At 33.8% G+C, this 15,266-nt stretch overlaps 1 protein-coding gene across 2 annotated transcripts in view; it reads left to right on the top strand.

Moving 5' to 3' along the window:
- Window positions 1–15,056, top strand: part of LOC143237442 (excitatory amino acid transporter-like) — a 48,697-nt gene extending 33,641 nt beyond the window's left edge. For both annotated transcript variants that reach the window (XM_076476689.1, XM_076476688.1), the window contains 7 exons: window positions 846–1,053; window positions 2,647–2,834; window positions 3,602–3,728; window positions 6,674–6,907; window positions 8,251–8,445; window positions 10,961–11,095; window positions 12,644–15,056. In XM_076476689.1, coding sequence (XP_076332804.1) covers window positions 846–1,053; window positions 2,647–2,834; window positions 3,602–3,728; window positions 6,674–6,907; window positions 8,251–8,445; window positions 10,961–11,095; window positions 12,644–12,914 — 1,358 coding nt within the window. In that variant the 3' untranslated portion in view covers window positions 12,915–15,056. The remainder of the gene's footprint in view (window positions 1–845; window positions 1,054–2,646; window positions 2,835–3,601; window positions 3,729–6,673; window positions 6,908–8,250; window positions 8,446–10,960; window positions 11,096–12,643) is intronic.
- The last annotated feature ends 210 nt before the right edge of the window (window positions 15,057–15,266 follow it).

A 15,266-nucleotide genomic window follows, 5' to 3' on the forward strand; every position in this document is an offset into this window, starting at 1 on the left:
ACAAGTTAATAATGTATATCGAAAGGTATTTATGCCGTCAGTAATGGGCTCCTAGTATCAAAATGGTATGTCTGCCAACTTATATACTACTAAAAACCAGGTTTTGATATTCGTAGTGGGCAGAACACGGATAACCCTTTGTATAACTTCGCGCATAACAAGAAACAGACAAGCCGTTAGTGATGGTTTGTTTGTTTGTTTTTAAATTTCGCGCAAAGTTACACTAGGGCTATTTGCGCTAGCCGTCCCTAATTTTGTAGTGTAAGACTAGAGGGACGGCAGCTAGTCATCACCACCCACCACCAACTCATGGGCTACTCTTTTAGCAACGAATAGTGGGATTGATCGTAACTATATAACATCCCCATGGCTGAAAGTGCAAGCATGTTTGGTGAGACAGGAATTCGAACCCGCGATCCTCATATTACGAGTCGAGCGCCCTAACAACCTGGCCATGCTCGGCCAATTTTCTTTTTACATTCGCACCATTCTCATAACGGAAGTTACAGACCCAAAGTGTGGAACACAATTTTTCGAGAATGAGATGTGAATTATGAATCCTTCGATTCACAGTCTGGCACGCTAATCACTGAGCCAATATCTTTCGATATCTGATATCTCAAAAAAAAAAAAAGAAATTTGGTGCATTGGATCTCCTATACTCATTAAACTGGTGTTTGAAAATCTTGTTAAAACCTGGTAAACTTTGCGTGACTGAGAGTCATTAACCTAACAGTTTACTATTTGTGAGAAATGTTTTTCGTTAAACACTTTAATAGTGTAACTCAGTATTGTTTTAGATTCGCTGAAATAACTAATCCCTAATCATATTTTGCGTTTTGAAGGTCTCGCTCAACTGGATCCAAAGTCCAGCGGGAAGATGGGATCTTATGCCTTATCATACTACTTTGCTACAACCATGTTAGCTGCTATTGTTGGAATTATCCTGGTTTGTAGCATACACCCTGGAGACCCTTCAATCAAGGAAGAAGTGGGATCGGGCACCGAAGATAAGAGTGTGTCAACATTAGACGCTTTCCTGGATCTTATCAGGTTAGCTTCTAACACACAACTAAATAGACTGATACTTGGACTCAACGAACGGCTTACCAAATCAACAGTTTCAATATTCAAAAGTTACATATTTTAGTCACTTTTAGTTTAGAATACAATTTTACTTCTAGACAAACACAGTTAATCAGTAAAAGTACCGTATTTCACGCCTTGTAAAACGCACGTTTTTCTTTAAAAATACCTTGAAAAATCCCCATGCGTCTTCCAAAACAAAAAGTAATGGGTTAAGTCAAGAGGTTAGCTTAGGATCTACTTAAAACGGCCTCTCATATGGATAGTAACCTCATTGCTTACTAATTACAAGTATTTTAAAGAGCATTAAACATCCAATTTAACTAATATTGTCTATATACTGGGAAGATTTGCTTTGGTTTGTTTCGAATTTCGCGCAAAGCTACACGAGAGCTATATGCGCTAGACGTCCCTAATTAAGCAGTGTAAAACTAGAGGGCAGGCAGCTAGTCATCAACATCCACCGCCAACTCTTGGGCTACTCTTTTACCAACGAATAGTGGGATTGACCGTAATATTATAATGCCCCTACGGCTGAAAGGGCGAGCATGTTTGGTCGGTAATTCAAACCCTCGAATACTGTGAAGAATATAATGTATTTGACTGCATTTACTCAGTTGGTTGAAAAACAAGTCACAACTGCATCACGGTATTGGTTTCTGAGTCAGAATATATTTTCTTAGAATTGTCTTTCAAAAATTAGGGTGCGTCTTCCATGATGTAGTGTCTTATAAGGCGTAAAATACGGTACATTATGAATTTTTTTATGGCAAGAAGAAACTGACCGATGCTTTATTATTAATCAAAACCGCTGTAGTAAACATGCATGTTTGTTTATTTGTTGTTAAATACATAATGGGCTTTCCATGCTCTGCCCACCGAAAACGAAACCTGTTTTTAGGTTGATAAGCTCTAAAATTACCTCTAAGCTACCAGAAAACTTACCTGATGCTCTCATTAAAAATTAAGTGTGACTTTAAAACCACCTTAACATGTGACTATTTGATATAATTAAACTCATTTGATAGATGCTGAGCTAACTTTTTATACAAATTGTCAGCGTTAATATCACTGTATTGGGGCTTCTTATAAAACTATTTTTAGTACTTATTATTATTTTATTTAAATATTATTAATATTTAAGTAGACAAAATAGATACGTGAAAATACTGTGTGTTTTTATAGCAAAGCCACATGGAGCTATGTGCTGAGTTCACCGAGTGGAATCGCACCCCTAATTTTAGCGTTGTAAATTCGTAGACTCACAGCTGTACCAGCGTGGTACATGGTGAAAAGAAACTCCTGGGTCATGATTTCGACTGACATGGACGGTGCTGTACCATTGAACCACCTAATAAAACAAGTCATCTCCGTCAGGGCTTGGTTTTAAAGTCTCACATTATGAGTGTGGCCACTATACAATGTTATATTGTTATAATAAGAAAATTAATGGATTTTTCAGTGCGACATTCTATATGAATTATTTCGAATTGTTCAAAGTATCACTGTATCACATGATTTCTATCTAAAATTTAACTTTTATTTCCTGTTATTGTTTAGAAATATGTTTCCGGAAAATCTTCTGCAGGCTTGTTTCCAGCAGGTGGAAACTGTTTACGTAGAAGTGAAGGCAAAACCAAGTTTTATCCGGACAGCAGTGAACGCGAGTAACGACACCGACTTCGATAATTTCACACAGTTTGTGGACAAAAGGCACCTTCAATACAAAGACGGAACAAATGTTTTGGGTACGAATATTACATTCACTTTTGCTATATGCTCCATTTAAGAAATTATTACTTGACGAAATTAAGATTTTGAAGTAAAACAGATTTCTGTAAGTTTTATAAAATTATGTTCAAACTAAAATTAATTGTTTTTTGGCATAACACCTATATCTCAGTACTTCAAACTTATCGCATGGTTTTAAGACTCATTTGTTTAAAATTGAGAAAGAATCATATAAAACAAGGTGAGAAGAAATAAGGTAGTACTTAAGCCTAATTTTTTGTCGTTTATTTTATTTTGATTACGTATAAATTATCAAAAGGAATTCCCACAACTATTTAATTTTAACGTAAAATCAGATACTTGGAGTCTAAATTTTTCTCAAATTTGACGTACGGTTGGCTTGTTACAGGCGTCAGGTCAATGACTATCAGCGAGTTAAGGCACTCGACTCGTGATCTGAGGGTTGCGGGTTTGAATCCCCGTCACACCAAAAATGCTCACCCTTTTAACCGTAGGGGCGTTATAAAGTGATGGTTAATCCCACTATTCGTTAGTAAAAGAGTAGCCCAAGAGTTAGCGGTGGGTGGTAATGACTATCTACCTTCCCCCTAGTCTTACACTGTTAAATTAGGGACGGCTAGCGCATATAGTCCTCGTGTAGCTTTGCGCGAAATTCGAAAACAAACAATGAATACCCAACACATTTGTGTGTGTGTTTCTAAGAATATTTTAGCCTTTCACGCAAGTAACATATTTAATTTATATTTTCTTAATGTTCCTTTAGGATTGATCGTTTTCTGTATCGCTTTTGGGATTATATGTGGACAAATAGGACAAGAAGGAGAGATTATGGTGAACTTTTTCATAATCCTCAACGAGATTATCATGCGTATAGTTGTGTTGGTCATGTGGTAGGTTCATGTTAACTGAACGTCTTGCTGGTAAGGTGTTATAATTATCTGTGAACATTCTTGTTTGCTTTATTCCACTTTCTTTACAACAACTACGAAACGGTTGTAGCTCAAGATACTTTTGGTTATTTTATTGTATCGTTATGAATCATGTGACAGATCCCTTTCAAACGTTTCTAGTAAGGCCTGTTTAATACACTTCTGTTTGGGTATAATTACTAAAGTCTAATCTCTAACGTATCAAGTTTATATATAGTCTTTATAGAATTATAGTTAAACACTACTAAAGCTCCCTTATAAATATCCTAGTAAAGTTTCAATCAACATTTATCAAATGGATTCGACTGTGAATTGTAATAAATTTTATAACTGCCAATAGAGGTTCTAAAGGCACAGATAGCATTGTATAACTTTGTACTTAACTTCAAACAAACAGAGGTTCTAAAGATAAAAGAAGGAGAAATACATTCAAATCCTAAATAAAATATCTGAAACGAGAGTTTTTATATTTACAATCGAATTGAGTGTATTGTTTAACTGGCAGTCTTAAAGGATAGAGTCCTCTCAGTGGCAGAGCTGTATGTCTGAGGAATTACAATGTCCGAAATAGCCCATCGTGTAGTTTGTGCTTAACTACAAGTAAATAATGCATATAAAACTAAGGTAAGAATTATTTACTTTCACTCTTTTTAATGAACAAATAACTTGTTCATTCCTGTAACACCTGAAGACATCGTACTGTAAATAAACAATACTACAGTGGTTCAGCTGTAAGTCTGTAGTACTAGAACGCTAGAAATTGGGTTTCGATACCCGTTGGGGGCGGAACACCGATAGCCTAATTTTTAACTTTGCAGTTAATAACAACCAAACCAAGTTCAGTGGTTCGGTATTAAATTTATTACTGGCAATAACTCCATAGGAATTTGTAAACTGGGATCTCGTAGCTTTTTATACAAACTGTAAAATTTCACGTGAATTTGACACTAAAGGTCAAATAAAAATTTATAACTATTACAATATATAAATTCTGAAATCTCAGTGGATTGCTAAATATTTGGATAGATATATGAAACATTTCAAACTGGTAAAACTAGAAGTAAAATATTTGTATAATAATTGTTTACTGCTATTCCCTGAACTTGTGCATACAGACTTATGCATACATACATCATAGGCTATCTATTCCCTTAATTTCTTCCTATAGGCACATAAAAACAAAACATTAAGTAAAGTAAAGCAGTATGTTTATAGTCAAAACCTTTCAGAATGTTTCTAACATAATTACTACTAACACAAGAAAACGTGTTTATATGACTTAATAACTTTGCTGGAGATCTAAAAATAGTGTCTAAATAAATAAAAATGTCAAGTAAATCATGATTGGATCAGCAAACTTTGCTGAAATTTTATTGGTTGTTACTGCTACTGCTGGCCATAGATTTGATTAAAATGTATACAATAACAATAAACGCGCAGTGCATACTTCAACTGGTTTCTAAAATTCCTTTATTTTTTTCACAATATGCTAGCTCAGTCAGCTGTAATACATACAATACAAAATAAACTAAGAATAAACAATTATCAGTATATTTTTCATCTTTCATCTGTAAATAAATGGTATAGCTATTATTATCTTTTGTATGTCACAATGACTTATAAACTTCCCAAAGAAAATGTGAAATAAACAGAAATTATAATACAGTGGAATCTTCTATTTTTAAATTTATATTGTAATACTAAGTATATTGTTTTGTATCATGTTGTCAGTATCAATTACGATTACCAGGTTATTATTGTTGACCTTAGATTAGGCTTAATTAATGGCTTAGGTGTCACATTCTGATCCTGTAGATATGCGTAATATGTCTTGTAGCGATTTTTTTTTTTTTAATTTCGCGCAAAGCTACTCGAGGGCTTTCTGGTCTAGCCGTTCCTAATTTAGCAGTGTAAGACTAAAGGGAACGCAGCTAGTCATTATCACCCACCGCCAACTCTTGGGCTACTCTTTTACCAACGAATAGTGGGATTGACCGTACTTTATAACGCTCCCACGGCTGAAAAGGCGAGCATGTTTGGTGCGGCGGGCATGCGAATCCGCGACCCTCAGATTACGAGTCGCATGCCTTAACCCACCTGGCCATGCCGGGCCGTAGCGATTTTGTTTTTTACACAAGTTTTAAAGCAGTCTTCTTTTGAAAAAAGAAATTACAGTTATACAATAAATATTGAAACCTAAACAAAAAAAAAATAAAATAGTATAACTTGTTCAACAAGATATAACTAGGCAGTAGTTCCCCAGTGGTACAGCAGTATGTTTGCGGACTCACATCGCTAGAAACCGAGTTTCGATACCATTAGTGGGCAGAGCACAAATAGCCCATTGCGTATCTTTGTGCTTAATTCAAAACAACCAAACATTAACAAGATTTAGTGCTGTCACAACATCGAAGTAAGTCTGGTGGTTTATCATCATGATAATTTGTATATCGACAACAAATTATTTTAATTCTATCTTAGGCTGTTTCTTTTGACCCGGCATGACCAGGTGGCTAAGGCGCTCGACTCGTAATCTAAGGGACGCGGGTTCGAATCCCTGTCGCACCAAACATGCTCGCCCTTTCAGCCGTGGGGACATTATAATGGGACAGTCAATCCTACTATTCGTTGGTAAAAGATTAGCCCAAGAGTTGGCGGTGGATGGTGATGACTAGCTGCATTCTCTCTAGTCTTACATTGCTAAATTAGGGATGGCTAGCGCAGATAGCCCTCGAGTAGCTTGGCGCGAAATTCAAAACAAACAAACTTTTGGTTTTATTTTAATGAGGTGATTTGTATATCAAATTATCAAAAAATAGTATTCTTAGACTATCATTATTTTTAACGAAGCCATCGTTAACTTATACATGTGTTTTCCTAATGGTAATATGTGACTATTTTCATAGGTACTCCCCCTTCGGTATCATGTCACTGATTATTGGCAAGATTATGTCCATCAAAGATCTAGCCCTCACTGCCCAACAGTTAGGTTTATATATGCTCACAGTAATGACTGGCCTCGTGATCCATGCAACAATCACTCTTCCTCTCATCTATTTCATCTTCACAAGGAAGAATCCGTTGACTTTCTTCAGAGGGATGCTCCAAGCATGGGTTACTGCTCTGGGCACCGCTTCAAGGTGAGGCACATACAGTAGTTTTAAATTTTTCAACTTACATAATACCCTACTATATTCTTTATTTATATTCCTACCATTCTACTCATCTGTGTTTTAGTATCATAAAGAGAGAAGGAAGTGTTACCACACGACCTCTGAAAATATTACTGTGAAGACTATCGTAAGTATTTACAATATTATGGTTAAGAAGGAGATTAGAAGAAAGTCAGGAACAGTAATAGAATAACGTAATGATATTTAAGTACTAAAATATTACGTTTAATATGAACTTATTATTATTCGCAACAGGTACCAAATTTCAACCACAAAAGACCTACCTAAAGAGGAAAACCAAGAAATATCAAAACCAAAATAGAATTTACAGTGAAAGATTGTCGCTGAATATATAAAGTTTATTGTAAAAGTTTGTAATAATTAGTTGGCTAGCCTTACTGCTGACAATGTTAATATTTACTTATAAACGGAAAAAATTTTCAAAACGTAATCTTGTCTCAACGGAGGCCAGTAGGAGGAATACGTTAAAATGTAAAAGAAAGTTTTCTTGTCACATAGGAGCACAAGTAGGAGGAGGACATCCTGACACGTATTATTTATAAAAGTAAGAAAAGAACTACTTTTCACAAGGTTGAACAAGTAGTAGGAGGACATCCTGATACGTATTATTTACAAAAGTAAGAAAAGAACTACTTTTCACACGGTTGAATAAGTAAATAGTAGGAAGACATTCTGACACGTATTACGTATAAAAGTAAGAGAAGGACTACTTTCATAGGGTTGAACAAGCAGGAGTAGAACATCTTGATATGTAGATTACAAAAAATAGGACATTTTTTGTCACATATTTAGAGAAGTAGGGAAGAGTTTCTTACCATATGGATGACAAATAAGACTGACACCTTTGTACAGAAGTGGAAAATTAGGAAACGGATTTTTTCGGTAACACTGGGACACGGAGTATAGAATTGTATTTCCGTTGATGACATAGCAGAAGTGGAAGGCTGTCTTGTGCTACGATAAAGAAGATTAGAATGCAGTAGAACATCTCAACAATCAAGAACTTTTTGAATGTCTAGTTATAACAGTGGTATAAAAATACAGAAAATCATAGCTAGCAATTTTTGGGAAAACAATAATCATTGTAGAAAGTATGAAGTGTAAGCAAAGCAGACTTACGATGAATTTCGTAGGCCTATTGTCTTCGATGGTGTACTTTATATTATAGTTGCAGTGATTCGTGGGATTGTGTTTCTATAATCATTATATTTTGTATGGCATTTCTTAAACATTCATGTTTGTGCTGTATCTTATTATCACCTCATTTCTTTCTTTTTTCTTACCCCTAGTGCTGCAACGCTCCCTATAACTTTCCGTTGCTTGGAGGAGAATAACAACATTGACAAACGCGTGACTCGCTTCGTTTTGCCGATAGGGGCTACAGTGAACATGGATGGTACTGCCCTCTATGAAGCTGTTGCAGCACTTTTTATAGCACAAATGAACGGGATATACCTCAGTGTTGGGCAGATTATCGCTGTGAGGTAAAATAGCATTATACCTACTGATATACGTACAGTAATAAATGACTTAGAAACTTATGAATGAAAATTAATAAGCATTCTACGTGGATATGTGGATTAAAATATCTTAAAATAAGATATTTCAAATTTTCAGTAACGTCCTACAATCACTTTCTCATTTTATTTTGATCATGTAGCATACACAATTATTTTATTCAAAGCATGTATTTTGATATTATGAAAGCCTGGAAAAAATGTATACGTTTCGTGTAGCATAAATATTTTTTTACGAAATAATTTTCTCAGATAGTTCATAGACTGTAAGTAATAATACACAAGTTATTTTCTAAACAAACTTGTCTGCAAATAAACAAAAATACATTGTGTTTAAACTTTCGAAAGTATGAATAAAAATTTGTTTAAATTTCACAAGCCGATTCTGTCAAAAACTAATTTATAGCTTCTATAAAGAAGTATTAGTTCATATTTTTAAGGGTTCCTTTCAAATCGTTTAACAAAATGTTTATATTGCCTATTTCCTGAGAATGGTTGACAACGTCAAACGAATCAATATGTCGAAAAGATGAACTGGCGAATATTTAGAAATGTCTTTCACATTTATTTATATCATTATTAACTGACGAGGTGTAGGGGAAACAGTATATGTTTATTTTATAAAGTATTAATAATTTCAGCTTGAACAACGCCTATTACAACAAATTATTGAAGACAACCATTCACTTGTACACATTGCCTATGTGGCAGGATTAATTGTCACAGTTATAACTCTTTCATAAGTGAAACTGTAGAGCATGTTCAGCAGGATATTGTAGCTCGACCTTTCGATCCCCAGTCTAGTACGCTACCCACTAAGCCACATTCAGTTGTATTATATATAATTTACTTATATTTTAGTTTAAATATTTTATCCTCTTTGCTGTTTTAATGCCAAGCAGAGATACAAAGTCACATTGGGCTGTCTACTGAGCCCACCGGAGGGAATAGAACCGTTGATTTTAGAGTTATAAATCCGTAGACTTACAGCTGTACTAACGGGGAGCATACCACGTGTCCACATTGTGTGTTGTAGTAATAATCGATTAGATTGTTTCAGTTTTTACATGTCGGAACTTGACATAGCATCTTTCCACGCCTTCTTTATCTGTCGTTCACCATTATATCTATTGCATCTCCCATAAACTATAAGTCTGTACTTGGATACGTTAATTTGATTATGACACGCAAAACTATTTAGCATTCGTAGTTTGGTCACAGTTACCAAACAATGGAATATTTCCTGTATTAAATGATGACATAAAATTAATATTATTACATGGTTATTTTCATTGTTTAATAAAATCGTTTGCTTAGTAACAACTAAGACTGTGCCTTGCTTCGTACCAAAATACAATGTGGGACATCACACTGCGCGATACGAGTAAACATTTGTACTAATGCAAGTAAATACGCAAGTGAGATAAAGGGTTAGTAATTACTAGCAGAGCATTAATAAGCTACTATATATTAATAACATTTACATACATACATATGCATATTTTGTGTTCGTTTAGACTCTCAGATGTAGGAACTCTGACACACTACTTACAGAAAGTGACTAAGTAGTGTATATTAACAGCTAGGTCCGGCATGGCTGGGTGTGTTAAGGCGTTCGACTCGTAATCCGAGGGTCGAGGGCTCGAATCCTCGTAATACCAAACATGTTCGCCCTTTCAGCCGTGGGGGTGTTATAATATTACGATAAATCCAACTATTCGTTGGTAAAGGGGTAGCCCAAGAGATGGCGGTGGGTGGTGATGACTAACTGCCTTCCCTCTAGTCTTACACTGCTAAATTAGGGACGGCTAGCGCATCGTGTAGCTTTCGCGAAATTCAGAAACAAACAAACAACATTAATAGTTTTTGTTTGTTTAATGTTTTATGAATATAAGTTACCCACACACACAGCATTTTACAAATTAACAAATAACGGAATAAAAGGTGATGTAAAGAACGATATTTTCCAAGTAAAACATATCTAATGGGTTGTGAATAATAATAAAAATAACCTATTTGTATGACTCCTTAAATCACTCTGACTATGACAATGTATGGGTGTCTTAAACATACTTATTTCTCCTAGTTAATGCTCTTTATGAGTTGCACTGTTTAATATGTATAGCTGTTTTACGTTGCGACTTAACTGTTAATATAAACAGGTGAGGGTACTTACCTCACAAGAGCAAGCAATTGATTACTTAGAACATTTCAAGTATTAGACAGAAGTAGCACTATCTATTGGTTTGTATTTCTAATAAAAATCATATTGGGAAGGGATTCATGGATGAAACAGGTAATTGTATATATATTTTAAGTCATTTTATTCACACAGAGTATGGGTATTTATTGAAAAGCTACATTTACATATTACGCTGTGATGTGATTAATAGAACAAGTTCGTACATTTTGTGAAAATACAAAAAATAAATTAATTAATCAAATGCTGAACTGTAACTCTTGAGACGTACCCTTCTTTCAGCTTGACAGCCACAGCAGCCAGTATAGGAGCCGCTAGTGTTCCAAGTGCTGGACTAGTTACCATGTTGCTGGTGCTGTCTGCAGTTGGACTTCCAACAAAGGACATCTCTATGATTGTTGCGGTTGACTGGTTACTGTAAGTAGTCTCATAAAACAAAACTTAAAACAGTCTTAGTGTATCTAAAACTGCTGGTCAAACACAGTACAAAACAACGATAAGTTAACAGCATTTATAGGTACGTAACAGAGTCGTGAACATTCAAAGATTACGGACGATATAAGAAATAATGTAGAACAAAAAAAAAATCAATAAACCAAAATATTGAGAGAAACTCACCAGGGTAAAGTAGTATAATATCTTTAGTGAACATGGACAATACAAAAGCTCGTGTAATTAACAGTGATAAAAAACAACATAGGTATTTATACATAAGGTCAGTGAACATTGCACAGATAGTTCTATACAACTTCGAGTAATCATTGACAACTCAGACATAGGTAAAAGTAAATAGCACGTAATACATTCTATTTGGACTGAGATTATTTTGTTAAACAAGACAAAAAATTCTCTATTTCTTAGAGCAAACACATGAATAAATGCTGTTGTCTTTCTAAGTCGTGGAAATAGCAAATATATTCAAACTCAGTATATTATTTATGAATAAGATAAGCTAACTTTTGAACTAAAATGAAAAAATAGAATAAGAAATACGTTTATGAAGAAAAATAAAAAAAAAAACAATATTTAATTTCGTATAGTTAATATTACCGGTTTGGGTTTAAATATTGTACCACATTGAGAAATGTTCAGTTTACTTTATTTTTCCTTTCACAACAGTCAGTGCAAGGAATGACCAGAAATAATTGTGTCAAATACTCAATTTTAATGTAAAGTGCATCTGAGACCACATAGCAATGATCAAAAAGATTATTAGTACTGTTACTGTCGTTTGTTTGGTGTTTCGTATGTAACTCATTGACTGCTAGGTCTATAACAAAATACAGTAGCATATGTTATTAGAAGGTCTGTAACAAGCACTTGGGTACGTGAATCATTTAGTAAAATATGTTAAAAAAACAATGCAATTAGATAGGCCCTATCGGTAATCATAAAGCACAGTAAAGCAAATATAGAACATTCCTGTTAGTGATGAATGAATAATAGCTTTATAACAAAAAACTCAACATCTAATGTACACTTCCAGTGATCATAAATTGCTTTCAACTCTTTATTTCAGCATTGCTTCAATACCTCAAGATAATTAACGTTGAGAAGTAATGACTTTACCTTAAAATAAGTGAATAATTCATCACTATTAAACATTTTGAGTGTTCTAACCTGAGTTATTTAATTTGACTTTTGAAAATGCCAATAAAAACTTAGTTCTTTGGTTGAATTAAAATATACATTATGATTTCCTTGTACATTTAACAATTCATTTCACAGACACGAAAATAAAAAAAAAACAACAACATTCGTTTCGAAACTAATTTGATTGTTAAAAGTGCATGTATATAAATGAATACATCTGCAGGAAGAACACAGTCTTTTCAAAGATTATTTCCCCTAACACTATTTGGACAGATATACTGTTACTATTGTAATTGGTATATAATATTCATTTTGTAGCTCATGTAGTCAAAAAATTGTTAATCGTAATTGAAAAACCAATTCCTTATCTAGTGATCGAATTCGGACTTCTATTAACGTACTTGGCGATGCCTTTGGAGCAGGGATCGTTGATCACTTGTGTAAAGAAGACCTACAAAAGATGGACGCTGAGCATGCTCGATTAGAAATGGAAATGGCTGAGGCAGGCTACTTCCGTAAACCGTCACTTGCTGCTAGAGGGAGTCTGAGTGCTAACCCCAATGTTGATAAAACTAACAGTACCAAACACAACATTGCAAGCAGTACAGGTGGCTATGACGAAAACAGCGAAACTCAGATCTAGAATAAAAACTTTGTTCTAATTGTCAGACGTCCAAATTATATAAAAAAAAACTGTCCAGATGTTTCAATCCTTAAGTCTGGACGTCTTACTTGGTTGCAAGTAAGACTTGACGTTTCTGGAACAACATATAATTAGCGCTTTTTTAATCTAATATTTTATGTGATTTAATTAATTAACCTCAAACCATGTTCTACGCCAATGTATGTTCTTTGTTGCTTTGGTTTAAAATGTAACCTTTAAATGATTAAATTCTAAATACAAGTTTCAAAGTTATATTATGAGAAGCAGAGAAACTGAAATCATGTGTTGTTTTTTAACCTGTGCTGCTTCAAATATGAGAAATATTTTATTTGTTTAAAAGGAATCACCTGAAGCACTTGTGCGAAAGAATTAATTAATTATTTAAACTGCATGCAGGACTTTATCATATGTTTTTAATATCGTTGAGAAAATATATTACTAATTCATTGTCAACTCACAATATTTAAATACATTTACCTTTGAGAAGTAACGGTATTATTAAAACAAGCCAATTTCTTCATGGTAATACTTGGATGTTGTTTGATTTCCATTTTCATTAAGAGAAGAGAGAGAATGACAAAATCCGAATTTCTCTTTCCATAAAGATTGTTTAGAGAGAAAACAAAGCTTTTGAATATAAGATTAACTTGTGTGCAACTTGGTTTGAAACCTTCAATAAGAATGATTATTGAACAGATGTCAGAGGTACATTCTTATAGACATCAGTGGAATAATCACCATTGTAACATTTTCTTACCCTAAATTTTGGGCGCAAGTATGTACAAAATAAGATGTTGTGTTCCTTATCTAAGTTAACATTTGTGTTTATTTTGCTTTATTTTAACATACCTGATTAAACACTGATTTTAGTGCGGCTGACGATACATCTTTCAGACCAAACCGTTGACACATTAGAAGGTAACAGTGACAAAAAAAGCTTTTCTATTCCTTTAGAGTTTTATTTATCTAGTATATACGTATTCTAGCTTCACAAATAAAGGTTCAGCCTTTGGTACTATAAATTTTCCAAGCTTCTTACAAAGCTCAGCTGTAAAGCCTGAATCTATGGGCTTTCATGAGATTTAATGTTACACGTTTACCGTACTTATTAGTACAAAACGTTGTGTATGTTTTTTCAACAAATTTATTTTTTCCAATTTAAGATATATTCTCCCAAAACAAAAAGTGTACTCCATAACTAATTTACTTCTGTTTCTTTTCAGTAAAGCTCTCAGTGCACACTGCTCAATAACTGGTTTAACATACACGTTAAAGATTATGTAATACCTAACCCACTCAGTGGGTAGGAGACTAAACGTTAGATGTTTCTACTTAGCATCAAATTGAGCAACACATCTAGTTGACAGCTCCCAATCAAAATCATATAAAATTATTACACTACAAACATTTTATAATTATTATTTTTTGACACATTTTCCTACAAGTTGTAACAATTGTTAATAATATCCCCTGGTGACTCAAATGTAAGGTTGAGAACTTAGAACGTTAAAATTCGGGGTTCGATCCCTGTGGTTGGCACAGCACAGATAGCTCAAAACGTTGTTTTGTGCTCAACAACAAGCAAAAAGGTTTTATGATCTAAAACAATTAACTTTTGAAACAGCTGCGGGTAAACTCATTATTGGGAACAAAATATTATATTATCTGTATCTACCTTTTTAAAACAAAAAAGAGAAACAGTGCAAGTTCTATTTGAGGATTTTATCCAGAAAGTGTGCAGAAGTTCTCTAAGTTTCACGAAACAGTGGCAATCTTTCCACGTCGCAATCTTTTCCATCTGAGAACTAGCTTTACAAGAGCTTTTACTGAAAGGAAGAAAGTCGTTGCAAGAATAACAGAATAATATAAACAAGAAATATCAATAGCTCGTAACGTGACCTCAACAGTCATTGGTTGATACCATCTGTTAATATATCCAACTCTAAGTAATTTGTTGTTTTTTAGTCTTTTTCTTTTCTAAAAATAAAAAAATTGCAGTTTTTGTTATCAAGAGGCACTTTTTATATTACCTGAATTTCTCACTGTATATTAAAATGTTGTTGTTATCTTGGATATGTAATTACAGACTGGTTAATCAAAAATAAACCAATGTTATATTTGTTTTTGTTTAATGATTTCTTTATTGGAAATCTTATTGTTCAAAACAAGATATTGAGGAATTATAAAGTATTATATATTTTACAAGGTGGACTCAGCACAGGTTTGTATAGCTTTGTGATTAATAATAAATATATATGGGGTAGAATTAAATCTTAAACACAAACATTTAGGTATATGTCACTGTGAAAAAAATGTTGAATGCAAATGTTT

The sequence above is a fragment of the Tachypleus tridentatus genome, chromosome 13 (assembly GCF_004210375.1).
Source record: "Tachypleus tridentatus isolate NWPU-2018 chromosome 13, ASM421037v1, whole genome shotgun sequence".
Lineage (NCBI taxonomy): Eukaryota > Metazoa > Arthropoda > Merostomata > Xiphosura > Limulidae > Tachypleus > Tachypleus tridentatus.